This window comes from Simochromis diagramma, unplaced genomic scaffold (genome assembly GCF_900408965.1).
Source record: "Simochromis diagramma unplaced genomic scaffold, fSimDia1.1 OVJJ01000510.1, whole genome shotgun sequence".
Lineage (NCBI taxonomy): Eukaryota > Metazoa > Chordata > Actinopteri > Cichliformes > Cichlidae > Simochromis > Simochromis diagramma.
In genome coordinates this window covers 2,588,837-2,610,989 of record NW_024387326.1, presented here as the reverse complement: position 1 = coordinate 2,610,989, position 22,153 = coordinate 2,588,837, and the positions used below count along the sequence as shown (strand labels likewise).

General features: G+C 40.8%; 1 protein-coding gene across 2 annotated transcripts in view; it reads right to left on the bottom strand.

The window, feature by feature from the left end:
* Window positions 1–22,153, bottom strand: part of prkcbb (protein kinase C, beta b) — a 102,197-nt gene that overhangs the window by 37,897 nt on the left and 42,147 nt on the right. For both annotated transcript variants that reach the window (XM_040006132.1, XM_040006131.1), the window contains exons 6-9: window positions 14,232–14,388; window positions 13,559–13,693; window positions 11,329–11,425; window positions 5,010–5,153 (exon numbers count right to left, since the gene is read on the bottom strand). In XM_040006132.1, the coding sequence (XP_039862066.1) occupies window positions 5,010–5,153; window positions 11,329–11,425; window positions 13,559–13,693; window positions 14,232–14,388 (533 nt within the window). The remainder of the gene's footprint in view (window positions 1–5,009; window positions 5,154–11,328; window positions 11,426–13,558; window positions 13,694–14,231; window positions 14,389–22,153) is intronic.

Genomic DNA, 22,153 nt, shown 5'->3' with positions numbered 1-22,153 from the left:
CCCATATACTGTGTTTGTTTGCTGCCAAACGTGGTGCCAAACAGCTTCGTTCTCCTCTTTTCAAAGAATATTGTGGAAGAACTCTTGTGGTTCCTTCAGTTTTGTTTCTGTACTGCCATTAGCTTTTACATTTAACATGCTAACTGAGGTCTGTACAATCTGTCGGTAGTTTCTCTGACCCTGACCTTGAAGTGAATTTGCTGGGACTTTCACTCCTGGGAAGATTGCGGCATTGTGTTAACAGACACCTGAATGCTACAGAGCAGCAAACTGCTAAAGCCTCTGCTTCTATCTTTCCACGTGCTAATAATCAGCTAATAATTTGGCTAATGTTACCCCCTCATTCCTATGGAAGCAATAAGGTTGTGCTTCATTTTTCACATTTGTCAGTTTTTTTTACAGAAAGTCACTGTGACTTAGTGGCAGTGGTGGTCACTTGAAAACAGTAATTCATTACTAATTACTGATTACTTCTCCAAGAAAGTAATCCCAATACTTTACTGATTACGTATTTTCCAAAAGTAATTAGTTACTTTATTACTTAGTTACTTATTACTTAACATTCAAACCTATTTTCTGCATATTCCAGCATAAAAATAGTTTTTTTTTGTCTTTCAAATAGATGCAAGTAAAAATAATAATAATAATAATAACACAGCAAAAAATAAATAAAACCAAAGATTCAGCAGCACTAAATCCTGTTGCTCTTAAATCTGTTTTCACCTGTTTAGCAAGAGTGGAGCACGCGGAGGTTTGCCTGGTGCCGCAGCGGTCATGTCAGTTGAGGGATCTGTGAATTTCACATTCCCGTGGAAGCGTGCTAGGTGCTTGCTCAGATTTGAAGTTTAATTTTTCGCTGTAAAAAGAAGTTTTCTTTCCACGCAGACTGTACAACGGATGCTAATGTTTTTGTCACTTTTTAGGGACTCAAACTCAAAGCAATGTCAGTACTTCCACGCTTTAAACGCTGCATGGTCGTACTATCTCCTGCACTCCATATGATCCATTGTTGATCTGCACACGTCTGTTGCTGCCACGGGCGTCACACGCTCGTACGTCATTGTCATGAGACACTCTCGCAAACAAAATCACGATTAAGTAACGCAGTAACACAGCGTGGTTGCGGGAAAGTAAGAGTAATCTAATTACTTTTTTGCAATAATTACTTTACTCATTACCTTAAGAATTAATCAGATTACAGTAATGTGTTACTTGTAACGCATTGCTGCCCATCTCTGCTTAGTAGTGAAGATATTTCAAAGATTTCTTGCTTGGAATAAGGGCGAAGGCACCAACTTACATTTTAGAATGCTGTGGAAAGACTGCGGTGTTTGCCATGTGTAGTTCCCATGAGGCCAAATGACTTCTGTGACCTCAAGAAGTTGTTTTTCATTCAGTTGTATTGTGCATTTATATCTATTATTAAACATTTGATTTTAATTTGCACAAACCACAGGGCGAACCTAGTCACCAAAATTCCACTTGACCATTCCTCTGAGGCTAACAGACACAGCCGTGAGAAAGAACACAAGCTTGATCTCTACAGGCTGTATGTCTGCAAACAGAAACATATACCACAAAGACGTAAGAAATAAAAAAAATGACTTCTTCTTACTCATTATTTAGAGGCAGGAAATGAGCATCAGCTTCGCGGTACAAACACATTGATGTCACACTCGTTATTCTCTCTAAATTCTTTAAGAATGGAGCAATAAGAGTGACCTCTTATTCCCGCTTTTCCCCTCTGAGATGAGAAACTTAGCAACTTTGCTGTTTATGTCTTATAAATATTCAGGTATGATAATGCAGAGAGGTTACTGGGTTCGGTATTCTGTGGGGAGTGCAGCACAGATGGACAAAGAGACGCAGTTATATATGTAGACGGGTGTGTGCGTGAGCACGTATCAGGGTATTAATATGCGTTTTTGGTTATACAGCTGCCAGTTTTAAAAACTTCAGCTGGTAGTATACTTTGTTGAACACAACTGAGTGTGTGCGTGTGTGCATATGGTGGCAGCGTGACTTTATGTAAATACAAACTTTATAGAGTTGAAACAGAGAGGAAGGACACCATCTGGCCCAAAGTTCATTTTATACAACCACAAGGACAAGACCAGCACAGGAGAAAGACATAAAATGCACAGGTCAGACAGTAACAACATGATCTTTTTGGCATCATTACACCACCATCGATTACACATTTTAACTTCTGCATTTATTATCCTTGTTTTTTCACCTTCCCAGTTATTGTGCTTGACCACAAGGATGTTTGGTGTCTGACCCACTCATAGACCGGTTGCAGCATGTGTGTCACTGTTTGCACCCTGGGAAGTTTTTCAGGGTCGTTTGCCAGAAAGCCGTCCCGAGGATATTAGCTGTCATGTGTCGTAAATGATGCCGCTGTGTTTTCTCTGCTGACCTTGCACAGTGAATTTATCCAGGCAAAATGAATGCTGCCCTGCAAGAATCTGCACTGTGCTGCATCACAGTGGGCTGTGTGTATCATTAAAAACGGTCATTTATTATATATAGTATACGCAGCTGTTGTTTCCACTGAGGCATTGAGTGTTCCAAGAAAACCTAAATGAAAACAGACTTTTAAGACTTCCTTTTGCATTTGGATTATGTCTGCAGTGGCTTTAGTTACAGTGTTTGTGTGGTGGGCTTGAAGAACATTTCTTTTTAAATACCATCAGTTTGTTCATTACTCAAATAATTATTCTTCTGTGTACAGCAAATCTCAGGCTGCAGTGTCTTCTGTGAGGAGAAAAGGGGGAAACTGTAACAAAGAACTAATTTGTTGTGTAATAGCCCACTACCACACAGTCTTAGCTGGTCTAGAGGATTGTCAAGCATGAGGTTTGTGGCCTATTAGAGGTTCCAAACCAGGCCCACTGGATGGCTGCGCAAAGTATGGAAAGTGCAGAGATGTTTTTTTTTAATAATTCCTGATGTTGTGCTTCCAGGGATAATTCAACACTGTAGCCATTGCCACAAATCCAGGCAAGGATGTTGGCAACACAAAAATGATTTTAAAGCGATTAAAAATACATGCATCTCTCAGCTGAAGTGTTATTGCTGGTATTGTGTTACTGTGTCCCACCAGAAAGCTAAAGGGAACATTCATGTATCCTAACACAATTCCTCACCCGTATGCTCAAAGGCTACTGCAGGGAGCCCACCCGGGGAACTGTGTCAGTCCCCCCTGTGGTATCTTCACGCCTTACTGTCTATTCTACAGTGTTTTCAAAAAAAGAAGGCTACAAACTCTCAGAATATAAGTCCTTAATGTATTTTATGTTGTGGACCATTTGCAACACACTTGGATCTTGAGTGGACCGAACCAATGAAACTATACGATAAATGTCCAAAAAAGCGTTATGCCCTCCTTCATTATTCTGAAGCTGTGTAGTGGGCCGAATTGGAGTCCTTGCTGGGCTGATTCTGGCACCCTTGACCTTACAGTAATGACAATTTTTGCTTTTGGCTATCATTAAATTTGCTAAAATTCATTATTCTGCACAGCAATGCCTGTTTTTGCTGTGGCGCCGTATGAAAATGAGACACCAACTGCCTTTGGGAAGCAGCAGCTGTAAACTTGAAGTTATTTTTGTGTGTCTGTGCAACTCCAGCTCTTATTACGCCGCGATGCATGCGTATAAAGAATGATGAGGCAGGCCAAAATGAAGCGTGCCCTGTTGACTGCACATGTGTCCTATAATCACAGAGAAGTGTTTGCAGCAGTATTGTGTTACTCTGGTTGTGTGGCAGCAGGTCCTACCAGCCTCCCACGCACACTCAGGAACCTTTAAAGTGACACACACGTCATGTGAGCGACTCGTTTCACAAAATGTTCTGGTGCGTGTGTGCGTCTGCATAGCACAGACTAAAATGACTGTTGGATTTACATTTGCAGGAATGTGCTTTCCAACATGTGCGTGTTTGCTTGTGTGTGTGTACACTTTGTCTTCTGCTGAAGCTGTGTATCTCTGCATGCTTCAGCAGTCTGTGTTTGTGTGAGTTGGGTATTCCAGTAATGATCGCGCTTCAACTCAGGCTCCATTACAATGACGCATCAGTGTAGCTTTAAATGCTTGTTACCATGGAAACAGGCAGCCGGCATACAAGTCTGATACTCAGACAATGGTCTCTCTCTCTCTCTTTCGTGCTCTTTATGTCACTTTCGGCCTCCCTCCACCCTGCTGCTCTACCCCTCTGTCTGGCTTTCACAGCATCTTCCCATTCTTTCTGTTTCCTGCCTTGATTTTCATTCATTCACATCACTCTAACACCCCCCCCCCCGCCTTTTCCCGCTTTTCATTCAGTCCAACGTTTTTACCTCTCGCTCATTTTATTCACGTCAACCTTGTCGCGATGCCTCACATCTCTCGCCTCTCTTCTTCCATCGCCTACCTGTTTGTCACATCATCTTCCTCACCTCTTTCTCTTCATCCACCTCGGCCTATTCGTGCTTCATCACCTTTGATTCCCTCTGTCTCCATCTCCTCTTTTTGGCCATGTTTTCTTTCCTTTGCTGTAAGCTCTGTTTGCAGTTATACAGCAAAGCTCTGATGCTCAAACAAACACAAACACACAGACAAACAAGAGCCTCCCAGATATATTCGCTATAGCACACAAGTTATAAAAAAACAAGGTTTTCTGTGTCCATGATAGCTGGCTCATATATCAACTTAAACTACATGTAAATTAAGAGGCCAAAGTCACAGCGAGCATAATATATAGCAAGTTGTTAAGCTATGATTGTGCTGCTTTTTGGATTTTAAGGGTGAGGCCGCTGTTCTTTTTGACTGTACCTTGTATCCCATAGAAAATGTTTAGTTTTTGTTTACTTTATTTAAAAAGTGAAAATATTAATTGGCAGAAGCGTATATAATACAAATGTGCCAGATTTAGCCATGCAGGCTAATTTCCATCTGGCATCCCCACCAAGTCGATGGTGTTAAATATCAAAAACAGTAACACACACACACTTAAACATCACGTCTTACCTTGCCAAAGCTGCCCTTGCCCAGCACCATGAGGAAGTTAAAGTCAGACAACTTCATGCGGTCTTGGTTGCCATTGGAGTCGAACCGGGATGCGGCGTTGGCTGACTTCCCTTCTGTGTTCTTCCCCGGACCAATTTTAGCCCTCTAGGTGGGGGTGAGAGAAAATAAAGGAGAAATTAGGCAAAACAAATTGGCACCCGACTCCAGGATTTCATAGTGAGCTAATATTTTTTTAAAATGTCAGGATGATGATGTTGGTGTTATTGAGCCATCTGGACTTAATTAAGAAGTGCTTTTTGTAGCATTTTAATGTTAATGAATACTATTAGTAATTTTGAAAACACTTGCATAATTGCCATAAACAAAGATCAAATCAGAGACAGATTGGTAAGCATGACTATAAGACCTAACAACTGAGAATTAAAGATCTGCTCTTAATGGTTTATATGGTTTATAACCGTAATTACATAATATGGACCAGTCACAGTAGCTCTAGTTTTCTGGAAACTTCCAGGAGATGGCTGTCGTGGCTTCCTGGTGATTGCATAGAATGCTTTTTGCATTCACTATAACAAGTTACCGGTCGCTCAGAACATGCGACACCCTCAACCCCAGGTCACCAAACAATTAGGTCCGACTCTGAAGGTGTTTTTATACCTGCAGTGTTTACTCTGTTTAAATTGATATCTGGTTTGTTTTCCCCCTTGGTGTGTTTCACTTGTGCAGGTGTGAACACGGTAATCGCACTTGGGTGTGGACCAAAACGACCACACTGAGACCTTTTAGATGGTTTGGTTCCAAATGAACTTTAATGCAGTTTATCTATGGTGTGAATGTGATCTGACCTCGATCCAAACCAACTACCGGGTGTACGTTTCAAGTCTGAGCTAAAAACTTCCTGGAGCCATGCATGCTCTGTACTCTGGGATGTAGGAGGTAGTATAGATGTCCAAACGTCTGTATGAGCTAGCAACTAGCCGTGGAATGAACATTCTCCATGTTCATGCTTGTAGTATTCCAGAACACAGAACCTTCTTCCTGTATTTACTTTTGTTGCTCCCGGCCCAGACATAGCTGGCCAATAAGCAGACTGAATATTCTCATCTAGTAAGTGGTGACACATTTTGGTTTGCTTAGAGTTCACTTGGAGTTTTCTCTCTGCAAAAAGAAAACAAACCATGGGGAAAAGCTACAAGTTCACAAACTCATCAACTGATTCAATCCAGAGTAAACGAACTGTAGGTGTGAAAACGCCCTGAGACTGACCATTGTGAGAGTCTGGACAGGCTGGAGATGGTTTGCCTCACATAGTTGTGTCTGATCTCCCTTATCAGGGCGGCAACGGAGCGGCAGTTCTTTGCCAGATCATTATTGCAGCCTTTGTGGTAACCTTTAGGATCTCTAGTGTTTCTCCTATTCCTTTGCTTCAAGTTATAAACCTGTTTTTCCTGTGCTACTTTAGTTTAGTCTTACTGTCTCCAGACCCATGAAACCATATTTGGAAGAACTACAAACCTTAAGCTTCCTGGAGTAACCCACCTGGCTTCCCCACTCACCTGCCTGCCTGCAATCTCGTCTCCCCATCTTGGCCTCTCTTGGTAACCCCTCTGTTCCCTCTTGCACAACAGTGTGACGAGTAAGCACCATTTGCTTTTCCCTTTGTTTAATTTAGTTACAGCAGCTCCTTTATTTCTAACTCAGTTTTTTCCCCTCACTAAATCTGCACCAGTCGTGCCTCACTAACTTTAATTTGTTGATTCACTGTAAATAAAATCCCTTTCAATGTCCTCCATTTCTGTGAGTCTGCTCCTTGGGGCCACGTTTTCACTCTTTCTGATAACTATGCTTGGTGAAATTTCCTCTGAATGAAGGAGGTAATGTGAATATATTTGAGATTTTCCCTGATTTATCACATTTAATCTCTGTATTATCATGAACAGATTGCATGTAATTGCTAAATTGACCCCATTCAATCACAACTGGTAGCAGACTGACTCTTGTTGCCAGCTTATTGTCATTTTATTGCTGTCTTAGTGCAACAAAGATTGTGAGTTCATTGCACGCACTCACAGTAATTGTGATCGTGTCACGGTTTTACGGGGCGATCGTGGCTCAAGAGTTGGCAGTTCATCTTGTAATCGGAAGGTTGCCGGTTCGAGCCCCGGCTCGTTGTGTCCTTGGGCAAGACACTTCACCCGTTGCCTACTGGTGGTGGTCAGAGGGCCCGGTGGCACCAGTGTCCGGCAGCCTCGCCTCTGTCATTGCGCCCCAGCTTGCCATTACCAGTGTGTGAATGACTGAATGTAGTGTAAAGTGCTTTGGGGTCCTTAGGGACTAAGTAAAGCAGTTACGGTTTCAGTGACATGTGCCACTGTTTTCCTTTGTCTGACTGCAAAATTAATTAAAAACTAGTGCACGCAGTAAAACACAGTGTGGCAAAAAGACTTCTACATAGTGCTCATGTGTAAAGTATGATATTTGTTTGTGTTTGCATTTGCAACCTTTACTGGCAAAAACCAGAAAGATCTTTTTTATCTTTTTTTTTTTTCAGTTTATATAAAAACCACTAAGCGCACACAAATAATTACTGACTTTAAGATACTGAAGCCACAGACGTAAACATAACTCCATGCCTTTAAATTTTACTGTGAAACAATCAAAATGTGTTGAAAGACAGAAATCTTTCTCGTTGTGTTTCGTTTATCATTTATTCTGTTTCATTTTCACCTTCATCTTTATAGATTTGGCCTTTGTCTCTAACTTTCCATTTGTTCGTGTGTATCAGCAGCTGTCAGTCCTCTGCTCGCTCTTCATTTCTAACCATCTCTCTGTCTCGACCTTGTCATTCCCTCTCGTCTTATCTCCCTTGTAAGAATTTTAATCGTATTCTCTACTTTGTTAAGCCGCGCTTCAGTTTTAAAATGCTCTTAGTATATTAATCTTAATTAATACATGCCTCCTCGCTCAGAAACAGAGGTACAGGCAGAGCACATCTAATCTTTTTCCAATCTTATCTTAAACTGATGATCCACACTGACGGTCTCTGCACTTTTTGTCCTGTGCCGCTGCAGTAATTTCCTCACTGCCACTGCTCTGCGGCTCCCTGCACCGCGTGTGGTGCACGCCATACAGTTCTCAGCTCATCAATGGATAAAAGCCTCTATCTGTCTCCATCTGTTGTCACGCAAACACACACAGACACACAAACAAGCGGGAACAGTCAAGGTGTTTGCGAGCAGCGGAGCATGCTGAAGGCAAAGCCTGCAGAGTAATGCCGCTCTCTCGCACTAACTCTGTCTAAAGCAGGAATGTCAAACTCGTTTTATACAGCGGGCTACATACAGCCCACTTTGATCTTATGTGGGCCGAACTGGTGAAACTCCAATTTCTGTCAGTGTAAAAGGTTTAACTACGCATTCAATCAATGAGAGACCTTAATGTAAGACAAAGAAGAGCAATTGTAACATTATGTCTCAGGTTTTCTACATGGTAAAGAAATGCTGCTGTAGTAAATGAAAGAAATCTGTCAGCATGACTCTTTGAGCTTAGATTGGAAGAATGTGTGTAAATCTATAACTGAAGTACTTTGCTGTACTGTCAATGTCCATGAGGTTTAAAACTACAGTTAAAAGACCAAAATCTATGCCCTCCTTTACATTTTCCAAAGCCTGCCAGCGGGCCAGATTGGGGTCTTTGTCAGGCTGATTCTGGCACGCAGGCCTTATGTTTGACGCTAAAGCCATGCAGATGATAAAAGACCACCAGACAAATGCTGAATGCAAACAGAAGGATGTCATTAAAGGTCCTCAGAACTGAAACCCCACCCCCCAAAACTCTGTGCCCTCTTAATTACAAGTAGATTTGGGTACTGGCTGAGTACAATAAGGCTGGGACAAAATACTGATGTACCAATATATTTTACTGCCTTCTCTGGTGACACAATTATCAATATAGTGGTGCCAAATTTGATCAGAACATGTGCCGAAGAGCGTTTACCAATCTCACACAGGAAGAAGGAACTCAAAAAGGCAAAGTATCGGACACGGTAAAATAAAGTGTTATTACTTCTTGATTTCCACCCCTAAAATACATTTAAAGCACTTGTTAGTGATGTGGTTTTCCTACTCTAAAAGTTACAGTTACCACATGGTACCAATGTGTGTTGCAGAAACTCCTTTGAAATCAATTGATATCAGTCCGTGACACCAGGTAATGATAGTAATTTTGGCTCCCCCAAATATCAGTGGTGACGCTGAAGTCCCAGCTGTCTTCCAACAAGCTGTTCTAGATGCTTTTCCCACACATTTACAGTGAACTGTAAACCGAATGTAATCAGCATACAGGAAAATGAGAGCAAATTTATCGTAAAAGTCAAATCGCCTTCTCCTTCACATCTTATTCTGAGTTTCATCATGTGTATGAGATGGAGGCATCTGTGTCTTTCTTTCTCATTGCAACCTCTCTGAAGGCTTCACCCCAGAGGTTGAATTCAAGCTTGTGTGGACGCGCATGTTTCTGTGTGTGCGTGTGTGACATCTGCCTCCCCCCGAGAATTTGTCTCAGTAAATGTCTGAGGAGCGTGACCTTGAGGAGACATGGGAAAGAAATACAGATTAAAAGAAAGAAAATCACAAGGCGGGCTGCAAAGGTGACAGCGGACAAAACAGATAAGTCAAGGAGGGAGAGGGAAGCTGAATGAGGACAGGGAGGAGGAACGCTGAGAGAAAGGAAGGACAGAAGGCAGGAATAGCTTCCCTATGAAGCCAACATTCAAACAATTAGCCTATAAAGAATACTGCAGCGCACTTACATTAAACTTGTGATTGTTAAAATAAAGGCGCAATCAAGAAGATTATAGCAAAACTACCTAATGAAGCGAAAATCTCTTTTTTGTAATCGTTCCGCATGCAAGGTCCGATCCATTAACAGTTTTCTAGCTCTTGTGAACTCATCTCTCCTTGTGCGTGTCAGCCAGCTGCCCTCTAAACCCACTCGCCTGCAATTCACCTCTCAGGTTTGCAAACCCTGCCTCTCTCCTCCCCACCAGCTCAGCCACAGACCTCCGGGGCACGCCACTCGCCTGGAACTTTCCACTCTACACTTCCCTCCACAATCAACCTTTTAAACTCTGATTCTGTGTCCTGCATTTTTAGTTCACCGTTTCTTGGTCAAAACCTTAAAAGTTTTATCCCCCTACACTCATGTCGGCCTTCAACAGAGGAAACTGTTTTATCCCCCAGTGTCTGTGTACAGACACGAGAGTGATGCCAATCTTCTTATCAATTAGAAAAAAGTCCCATACACATGTCACGTACAGTACCGTGTAAAAGTCTTCATTTCTTCAACTTCATTTCTACAAATCCTGCTTCTTAGGAGCCAGACTTTATAGTAATTTTTTTACGTAGTCTTGAGCAATTGTTCTCCAGGCTTTCTGAAGCTCTTTCAAAGTTTTTTATTTTCTGTTAAGCCACTTAACTATGAGCCATGAGTCATTCAAGAATAAAAAAAGCCCCTAACTCAGGGGATGACCCTGCATTGTGTCTACACACAACAAAGAACCAATTGTAAATAGTGTCTTTCCTTTGTTACTGGCAAAAAACATGCCAATGGTAATGCAGCTTCACAGACATAAAAAGTAATATTTTTGCACCATGAGGATTAGCTAGAATCAGAAAAATGAGTGGATCTCAGTATGGTGTGCAGCATGTCTCTAAAAAATTTAAGGAAACTGTACAAGTTGAGAACAATAGAAGCGTCAGACCTGAAAAAAATATTTAATGCATGAAAAAATTGGGGGTGGGGTTAAAGACCTTTGGACAATACTGTATTTCAAACAAACTGTGTATTTTTCATCTTCTTTTTTTTTTTTTAACATGCCCTGCAAGAACATTTTCCTAAACTGTGACAGAAGCAAATTTGCTACTAACATCACTATTTTAACACATTCACAAAAAGTCTTTCAGGTTTGTGGCTGAGTGTCACAAAGACAGAAGGAGGCGAGCAAAAGAGAGAGAGGAAAAAAAAACAAAGTGGTTATCCTCAACACTGCCAAATGAATGGGCCTACTGGTCAGCTGTTACTCACTCACTCACACACACACACACACACACGCACGCACACACTGGGCCTGCAGTGTGCCAGACCGGATGGTGCTATAAGTGTGCCTGCCAACTGCTAACAGCTCTCCCAGAGTGGCCCTCACTCAGACACACACAGATGCATAGTCCTCACACACATGCACACACACACGCACGCACACAGGTAACCCTTTAATCACCTGCACTGTACGTCAACTTTTAAGATTTTAATGCACACACACCTCAAATTTCTGCCGTAGCTCCTCGTTGCCCTCCTCCCCCTCCGGAGGGACGGGTACATTGAAGTACTCGCCTTCTTCCTGGGAGAGCAGCTTAAACCTAAAGTGAGAGAATATTTCCAGTCAAATCAATTCCCAATTAGTTTATACAATTGGGGTGTTTAACTGCTGCCATTAACTGAAGCTGCTGACAGTTACTGCACCAATTTAAGGGCCTAAAGAATAATCAGGCCATTATTTACCAATTCATTCCCCTTCATGGTATTTTAACAAAGCCTGAGATGGGCTCAAAACACAGTGGAGACGCTTATCGTCCCACAAAATCAATACTATATAGTTTTCACATTTTTAAATAGCAAATCATTTGTGCTTGGCCTTTATAGATGCAGGGAAACAGATCCCTGCTCTTTACTTTCTTTGCTGTTAGGAAATATGCCTCCTCAGCCAGTTAGACTGTCAGATCTGAGCTGTGTTTCAAGCAGTTACGTCTCATGCCACAGTTATTTTTGTTAAAATCGTTCTTCATTTTCCTGTTTTGGCAGTGATGAAGCATAAGTAGATAATATAACTGGCTTGTTCCCTGTTCTCTGAACCACCTGTGCAAGATTTTAATCGATGTTAAAAAATGACATGGGAAACAGATATGAAGCGACACTGTTGTTTATCAGGAGCTACCTTTCTGGTTTCTGTACTCCACTTACTAGCAAAAATCTGCCCTTTAAGCAGCAAGGTGGAGCTGTTACCGAAATTAACACATGATAACAAGCTGGTCATGGTTGCTTATCTCATAATAAACACTTATTAATGACAGCCACTATGTTTGCATACTGATGGAGTTTGTGCTAGCTCCTTCAGACTGCCAACAATATAAAAAAGCTATCACCAAAACTTTGAATCCTATAATGAACTCATATTCTTACATGTGTACATTTACAGTGCTGTGCTAAAGTCTCAGGCTGCCCCTCATTTCTTTATATTTTTTTTTAGGAAAATGGGAAATTTATTGAAACATGTGCAATCACATGTGGAAATAGTGTATATATAAGACAAAAACAGAGTTAGTACATTTCCGATTAGGCTTCGGATTAGGCTGCATCTCTGTGTCAGGTCTCTGCTGGATTTTTTCCCCATTTCTTAAGGACATAACTTTCATCTGCTGATAGTCATGTGTTGTAGATAGTTTTTAGGACTGCTACTTCTTCCTTTGTCCTCTACTTCTCCAGTTTCCTCAAATTTTTTTAGGGACATACTGCACACTGTGCTGAGTGCCAAGTTTGCAGCTAATAGCACTCTGGGAATCACCCTGTTGGTGCAAAATATTGTTTTATGTGTCAAACTTTGACATTTTTTTTAGTTTCAAGTAAAGAAATTGGAATACAATTGTCCTATGAGACAGGCTGCTAGTAACAAAGCACCTAAAGATGCTATTATACGGCTCTTTGCTAATTATGAATGCCTTTTTTATGCCTTTTTTATGCTTTAATGACTCTTAGGTCAGCATTAAGTAGTTCAATAAAGAAAAATACTGGACTGAAGGTGGGTGAAAAACCAGCCAATGTCCAATGAAAAACCTTAGAAGAGCTTCAGGAAATCAGAAGAAAGTGTGTCTCCTTGGATACAGAATAATAAAAAAAAAAAATCAGGGGTGACTCAAGACTTCTGCACAGTAATGTACACACTGTACATATCTGCAAACTATTATGAGGACACAAGTATGTTTTAGCATTATTTCAAATACCACAGTCTCATACAGAGCTTCAGCTTTACTCGCGCTCTGTATCTCCTCTCGCCAGCGAGTGCGAGGGCTGCTTGAAAACGGAATAGAGGAAAACTTGCACAGGTTCACTCTGAACATCAGGTTTTTAATGGCATCTTTCCACCTCCACCATTCCACCTCAAAACTTGGCATCTCATTAAAAACCCTGACAGGGCAGCGTCAGCAAAAAACAAAAGAGAGGAAGATGGATATAGAGACTGGGCTACAGATAGAAAGTGCAGGAGGGAGGGAGGGAGGGAGGGTGGTGGAGATAAAGAAGCAGAGATAAAGAGATGGGGGTAGAGTTGCTCTGGCGCTGAGTATAATCAGACTAAAAAGAGGAGCTCTAACTAAAGTATTTCTCCTACAGCGCATTAATGAACAAGGTCACCTTTCCCTCTTCCTCCTCTACCACCACAGTTTCTCTGCCTCATGTCTCTCTACACCCTCTTCTATTCCTCCTTTTTTTCATCTCACCATCCATCCACCCCTTGTTTCTGGAGCTCCGAGATGCCAAAGGACAGTGATCCCATGAAGTCATTGCGGCTGGTCAGGTCCCAGTCCCACATCTCCACTGACAGACGGCGGTCCTTATCGTATTCTTTCAGGTGGCTGCGAGAGAAAGAAGGACAAACAACAGTTGGATGATGGCTGAGAGTGATAACTGTAGGTGTGGTTATTGTCAAAGGTTTGAGTTTTAAAGACACACGGGAGCAGTATTGAATTCATTCTTTTTCATCTTCCACATTTATTCCTGGGATCATTCCTCTGATAAGGTATCAGGAAAGCTTTCCATCTTTCTTCTGTGCATACTTTTTTCTTTCTTTTAGACACATTGATAGAAATGATAGCATTTCAGAGTGAACATCTGCACTTCCACAGTAAATTCAATGTGCCTTATTAAGTAAGTCACTGGAGCCAACTGTGGCAAACGACCCCAAAAGCAAGGTTTTACAAAAATGAGGCGCCAGATGTTTTTAACTGAGCGCCAGCGGTTACACATGCTTGGAAAGACGAGCATAATGCGATGCGGTCTCAGATCACTGCACTGAGCGAGTGAGGAGAAGACAAAAAAGAGATAAAGGGACACAGGAAAGACAGGCTGATAAATAAATAAGATAGCCTCACACTTGGCGTGATAAAGCCTTACAATTTAAAGGTCTCGTTCCAGGTGGGGTTGAGGCAGCACTTTATGGTCTTGGTCTTCTGTTTACTCTCGCTGCGGGGATCCGGGATCAGTTTAAGCTTCACATAAGGGTCTGACAGACCGTTGGGGTCCATGGGAACCAGATTCCTGGCCTCTTTGACTGAAGGGAGAAATAAAAAGAAACAAGATGTGTGAGGGGAGAGAAGGGAAGAAAAAAAGAGAATAACAGAATTAACACTAATTTAAAAGCAGCATTGAAAGTTTTAATTTATAAACCTTTCTTTAGGAGAAGTACTCTGCACAACACTGAGACAGAAAATACACAAGCGCGTAAGAAACCACAGCTTTAATATGAAGGTGAACTATTTCTACATATAAATGTAACTAAATGTAGCTAAAAGAACTTTAATGATCACTCTCATAAAACAAGCTGAAATAGGAATGGTGGGAATTTATGAATATAAATGAATGTGGACATAATTTTAATTATTACTATTCTTAAAACTTAATATAAAGAACAAATATGTTTATTCAAATTTAATTTTTGACTAACTTTTAAGGACACACCACCTGGTTTTAGCCAAATATTTATAATCCCATATATCTGCACTCACTTTTCTGCTGCCTCGTATGAATTTTCCTGCTTGGTGAAGCTGAAGCAAATATGCATTTGTTTTTATTTTTAAAGTGATAAATGAGCTGACATTGCTTTAAATAGAATTACTGCCTGGCAGTGAATACCCATGCCAACCAATCTATTGGTTGTTTTAGTTGTATTGCATCCACGCTGGTTCATAAGAGAAACTTTATTATTCATGCTTGGTCAATAAAGCAGATTTTGACAGAACAATGGTTCAAATTTGGATGTTGCTGCAAACAAGCTACAAATTCTAAAATCTGGATGCTTTACACACATCTTCAAGCCTGCAGCAGGAAAGCTCTACAACCATTTCAGGGTGGGTACTTTGTGAAATATGGTCAGAAACTTCCCTGCTGTTATGTGTTTAAACTGTGGCAGGAGTTTCCGCAGAACACTCATAATGTCAGAGCAACTTTTTGGATATAAATGATCATCATTTCATTTAATCCCATCAGACATTTTTATAAAATTCATGTCATAATTACCAAACAGATTCAAACGGAGCATACGAAGTTGAGGCCAAAAGCAGTAGCTTTTATTACTGACCCTGAAAATAATCAGTAATAAATGATTTTGCAAAATTTGAGGATTTTTGCTTAACACGTTCCTCACATATTGCATACCCAAGTTGGGTTTAGCCACCTTAAAAAACTTGCAGTCACTCCATCTTTTAGACCAAGTTAACAGTTCAACTTCAACCTTTATTTATTTCCAGACATTGTGTTTCAGAGAATGCGTACTTGTTTTAGCAGTTTTGTCCTACTCGTTACTGCAATTCAGTCAAATAAGAGCCTTAGATTGGAAACCAAAACTCTGCCCTGAAACCAACAAATGAAATTTCGGCATGCTTAACCTAACTATACAGGAGGCTACAGCCTTGAGGTTAACAGAGTCTGTCTGTAATGACCGTGTAGACCGATGAAGGTTGCCAGTTCCAACACTAATCCCTCTTATGTGGCTGTTTGTTATTGGGCTGTAATTGTATTCCAGTGGTGTAAAATCCCCCGCGGTCAGAGTGTGGGTTAAATTGCATGTGCGCACAGTTACAGTTCCCGGTCAAGTTGTGAGGTCACATCCAATTACCAAAAGCGGGGCTGCTGTGTCTTAGGCAGCCCATTAGGAAAGCAGTTGACACACAAAAGCACACGAGACCTTTGTCACTGCACATGCAACACACACAGAAAACAAATGTGTTTGGTTAGAGCGCTGTCATTTTGGTTGTGGACCTCCTGGCAAAACATGATAAACTAAGGTGCAATATTTCATCTACACTGCTTTCAGGGCAAACGATCACATCCTGTTAAAATTAAATATAAAGAAAACAGATAAGCACTTTCATTCCATTCATCGATCTCACAGGACTCTATGCTTTACTAGTTGTTCCCAGTGATTGCCTTATCGTAAAGTCCTGCTGTGTCTAACCTTTGCATTAGTTACTTCCTGTTTAATTTCGGTACTCCCTTTTCTCTTGTGCTTTGTATTCATTATTACTTCCTCCCCTGTGATTGTGTCGGTTGCGTCTCGGTTGTGTGAGAGTATAAATCGTGCTGTCTTTTCCTTGCTCTTTGTCAGGTTGTCTGTATGGATTTGTTTTGGACTTTTGACCTATAAAGTAGGGCTGTTCCATATAACGATATATATCGGATGATGATATAAAAACGTCTATCGTTTCATTTTACGCTATCGTTTGTTTCCTGGTGTCATAAAATAAACTGTTTACAGCAATATTTTTTCATGGTTTTGATGGTCACTGTAGTGGCTATATTACTTTCTTAAAGTTCTCTCTTTCTCTTATATTTAATATAACCACTAGGGCTGGGTATCGTCACTGATTTCTAGAATCGATTCGATCCACGATTCAATTCAATTCGATTCGATTCGATTTGAATCTGGGAAATTTTGACAGTCAGAAATATTATAATTCAGATCAGTACATTTACATATTTTTGTATCTATAAAAAGGAAGCTGACACACGCAAGACTTTATCAAAGGTGTGAGCATCACAGCAGGTGCCTTTGTGTCAAAGTAGCTGAAGATAAAACACAGAAAAACATGAAGGTGATTTTCCTGGCCTGGGATTTTATAAAAATATTCTGCAGTAAATCAAAAATGAAAGAAAACCATTAATCAACATATGAACATTAGCTCTGAAGTTACAGCGGTTTTATTAGAGACATTTTAAAAAGTTTAAATTTGTTCAGTATTGAACAGCAGAAATTGGGTTTTCTTTTCGGAAGTAAGTAAAAGGAAACAAACAGCGGCCGACAGCGCTGTAAACAACGGTAGACTTGTGCGTAACAAGCAAGCGAATAATGAAGAAAACAGATTTTTAGACGGGAAACTGTTCTTGAAGTACACTGAGAGAGAGAGAGAGAGAGAGAGAGAGAGAGAGCTGTGCATCGTGGTGGAAGCAAAACAGCAAAAGTCAGAGGGAGTCCATGACGATGTTTATGTGAAGCGTAGTTTGGATCTTCTTTTGCTGCTGGTTCGGTCAATATTGTTTGGAGAGAGATAAAACTAACAGCTTTAGAATCACCGCAAAAAGGGCGTGAAAACAAAGTGTGGACCTGCCGACAGATCAGAATCAGCGAGCTGTCGGCTTTCAGCCCCGACTGTGTCCATGCCGTCGGTGAGAAAGGTGACATGTCACTGATTCTGATCCGCGGGTCCGCGCTGTGTGTTTAAGTCTTTGTGCAGAATCCGTGTTCCTGCTCTCATTTACTGTTTTAGCTGTTTGGTGGTTGTTGAAATTTTGTGAGGTTTCACCTGAGATTCTGGCGTTTCGGGAAAAATAAATTTATATTAAAAAATCGATTCAGGATTTTAATGAATCGATTTCACGTTATCCAAGCCAGAATCGATTTTAATCGATAAATCGATTATAAAAACCCACCCCTAATAACCACACTATGGACGACAAGCGCCTGTTTTTACGTGTTGTCCTTAGCAACAATGACGGTAAAACCATCGCGTGGCTCCGATGTCCGCTTGTTTGTTTTCCACGTAAACCTTTCACAATAAAGCTCAAGATCCTGTTGAGACTTTTCAAAATAAACTGAATCAAGTGAAAGAGTATGCAGAGAGTTTACGGATGAGAAGAAAAAAAAGAGCCATCAGGTGCTAAAAAATAAAACTTAGACTCAAACTTTGAAAGAAACCGGTGACCGTTACAACTTATGTCTAAATGTATAGTTTCATGCATCTGTTAAAACACTCGACTCCAGGTACACGACGCCCAGCTGGAAAAACTTCACACAAGTCGAGTTGCCCGAGATTCACCGAATTTACAGAAAATGTTACATTTTTGTGATTTATATTGTTGTCAGGACGATAAATGTCTTATATCGGGATATGAGATTTTTGCCATAGCGCACAGCCCTACTATAAAGGTGCATTTAAAGGACTACATGTACATCTTATATTGCCATTTTCTGACAATGGGTCTTTACCCAGATAGGAGACATACTAATTTTGCCTATTTTATTCACTTACAGCACAGTTGTTGCACCAGCAGATGTAGGATGAGCCAGATGTGGCTCAAATGTCACAACACATCTCATATCTGGCCTTTTATAAGTTGGACCTCTGGCTGAGCTGAGGCAGCCAGATTCACCCTGGGCAAAGACAAATGTGGCCCATAAAAGAAGTGCATAACTTTGCCACTTTTAAGCCAAACATTTATTGCAATCTGGGTTGAGCGTGTGAATTTTAGCAGACTCAGTAGCGGCTTTGATCTCCCAGTGCAGCACAGAAGAATTTGTGCTATTTAACGAGTGGAGGGCGAGAGAAAAAGTAGCATGCACTGCGACTTATTTTAGCTAAATTTGGTGAAAGGTCTGTTTGCATACTGACAAAAAGTGTTGCACACTGTTACTCAATAATCCTTTGGGGGACGTGCAGCATAGCCAGAGGAGAAACTAGAGCAGCTTGCCAGTGAACTCACAGTGTGAGAAAAACCTCAAAGATGTCAGAGAGATGAAGTCTTCATGCTCTTTAACCATTACTCTACACTAAACTCCAGGAGGTTAACCACAGCACACAGCCATTGGCCAGCATTAAGCCCTCAGTGAAGCAGCTCAATAAATATTAGATGATGCCCGTTAAAGTGACCATCAAATGCAGGTCGAGGAGGAGAGCTGTAAAGAGGGTAGCATGCCAAAGAGTCTCAAAGGACACTTACAGTAAAGACGTGCCGTTTTTATAGAAGTGAATGGACCTGTTTGTGTATGCACAGGTGAGAAATTCTTGCTTGCATCCAGTGTGTGCTAACTGAAAGGCACATGTATGGGTCTGTGTTTGTGTGTGAGGGGCAGGCAGAGGTGATAAGAGTGCAGTTACAGCAGAATACTACATGTGAAGTGCTGCGTGGGTGTTGGCTGTGCCCCTTTTCCCCTGTGAAGCAGCTTCATAGGATGGTAAGTAGGATTACTGGGTTATATCCACCTTCTTCTTGCTTGCAAAAGCTTTTCTGAGAATGTCATCCGGTGGATGTTGACAGTGTTCAGTCTGGGATGCCTGAACAGATGACAACAATAATAACCCAAAGTCTGAAGAGTCTAGATATTTAACATCTTATCTGAGCCTCACAAAGCAGGAAATAATGTGCTGTGGCTCTGTGGTTTTCCCAGACAGGCATTGCTACTCCCACCTGTACTTCCAAATGCCTGCAGTGTCACCTGACCCACGTTTTCTCTCTGTTCTTGATTGGCTGCTGCTTTTCAGCTAATGAATTATGCAATATACCGTACATGCTTGCAGCTATCCATCTGTCCCTGGTTCAGTTTCAGAATAATGACTATTTTTAAAAACAAAAATCAAAAACATGGTCATGTTTTGGGACAAGCGTACTTCCTTTGCGCCCCCCTCCTGCTCCTGTGATCTACACCTATATGTTTATTCATTCATCTGTTTTCTTAATTGCTCATCCAGTTCTTGGTTGTGGACAGGGTTAGGGTTAGCATCAAGGTGGGTCACATCCTATGTCAGGTCTAATGCAGAGAGACAGACAACTATTTAAGCCCACATTCACACACCTACAGCCAATTTAGTCTCACCAAGTTGACATAAAATATCTTCGGACTGTAGGAGGAAGCTGGAATATCTGGACAGAACCCACACCTCCCCTTTTCATTCTCTGATTTAAATTAGACTTTAGTAAAAGCGTCTAATGTAAATGCTGCAACATTCCTTGTTTGTGTTGCATCAAGTTTTTATTCCCAGCTCCTGATCAGTTAGAAGGCCATTTCACTAAACAACTGGCCAGCTATGCACTGATTGGAGAGGAGCTGGAAAGGGTTTGAACTTTATTGCAGTTCTCCTCAGTATTTGTAGTTATATACCAATACATCCCACCTTTCAGAACAGCTAGAGACACACAACAGGCTGTATAAAACAGGTAAATGATCCCCTACCTCACTATTAGGCAGCTTGGGTGGAGTACCAAAGACAGAGGGCACCTTTTAGTGTCCCACTGAATTCTCCTCCATCTCCATGTGCACTGTACTGCCAGTGACCTGAGCTCTAATCTGACTATGAAAGAGGCCGGAGGTGAATTAAAATTGATTATTAAAGTGTCACTTTACGCCAATGTCAATTGCTTTGATTAAATCCACAACCCAATTGCACTTCTCAGCGTAGCAGCTGTTTTCACCAGATCCCGCTACATTAAGCTGTAAAATAATTCCTAGTGGTTCTGCAATTCATTCTCAGTGGTGGCATTTTCCCCCACCTCTACCTCACTGCATAGAGGGTATACGCCAATCATAGCTCCACACTGACCCCTGTGGACAAAAGCAAGCACTACTCCTCCAAATCCTCCTTTTACTATAATCTGCAAAACACAACCACAAGTTATATGCACATTAACATAAAAATCAGTGTATGTGAAAGACCGAAATATAGATGAGACTAAACTTCATGGTAAATAGCTTTAGTTAATGTACTTTGACATTTTCTACCATTTAGCTCAACTGTCATCTGCTCTGGTTTGCAGCACTAGTGAATTTTTAGCCTTTTCTGCTGTCTTAGCAGTCTGCATGTGATAAGTCTGCTCTCTTATCATTTCCCAGAGTAACCACCACTTAATGATCAGTCTACGAGCGTGGGAATCTGAAAGAGAGAACAGAGGAGGGGAATCTGCAGAGGAATTAAACCCAGCAAGAGCCAATAAAGGGAAAATATCCTACATGCAAAAATAACAGGCCTATGAATGTGCTGTTACAAGTTCTCGCTAACATTTATGGAATATTTAGTGAGGACACTGTTTGTTTTCATGGGTCCAATCAATAACTGCAGCAAAATGCCTGGATACATTTGTAGATCAAGAAGAAGTCAGCCACCATTTATTTATGCTTTGTAAGAAGATGCACTGCCAAAAACTACTTTACAAACTCTTTGCTTTTACAGAGCTGGAGGAACAACAAAAAATAAGAGATGAAGCGAACTGAAGACTCGGCATGGCTTAGGAAACAACAGGAGTTTTATGGCTTAAGATTTGAGATAGGATATCTTATGAGATGCTTATTCATATGCTGAAGTTTAGATGAAAACACAAGGACAAAAAAAGGGAAGAAAAATGCACATTAATTATCACTACGTCACCTGCTGCTCGAGTATGAACTGTGACACATCTGAAGCTGGAGCAGGTTTATGCAGCCGTGTTTAGGAACTCACATCACACAGCTGGAGTACGGATCCTCAATAAAGTTATTTTTTCGTTTGAGGCAAAGCTGTGATTATCAGGGTAATGAAAAACGTTAATGTAAATCTCTGCAGCCACCTGCAGGTCATAAAAGGCACTGCGGATCAATGTAACGACGTTTCTCTCCACTTTTCCAATTTTTTTGCAGTTAAATAGACAGAAACATTGTTCCAAGAATGATGTGAGCATACAGTGTAGTGAATAGTATATCTCTTTGAAACAACACTTGCTTAAATGATACAACATGAATGTCTACATATTGTACTGACATAAATACTAACATTTGCCACGATAACCATTTTTATATGTGCATGAAATGACAGCCATCACTTAATTTACAGTAAAGATTTTTGTAGTTTTTAATAACTTATATTTCACAAATAAAACATTCCTCTGAGTTGTTGAGAAAAAAAACAGTTTAACCAGATGAATTTATTAATAATTAATATTTCATATTTTTGAAAGCTTGGCAGATAGTGATTTCTCTGAGCAGCACCCTGCTTTTTTATTTATTCTTTGGCTGCCAGACATGACCGAGGGAAGCAGGTGAAATTTCTGACTGCCAAATACATAAACATGGTTTC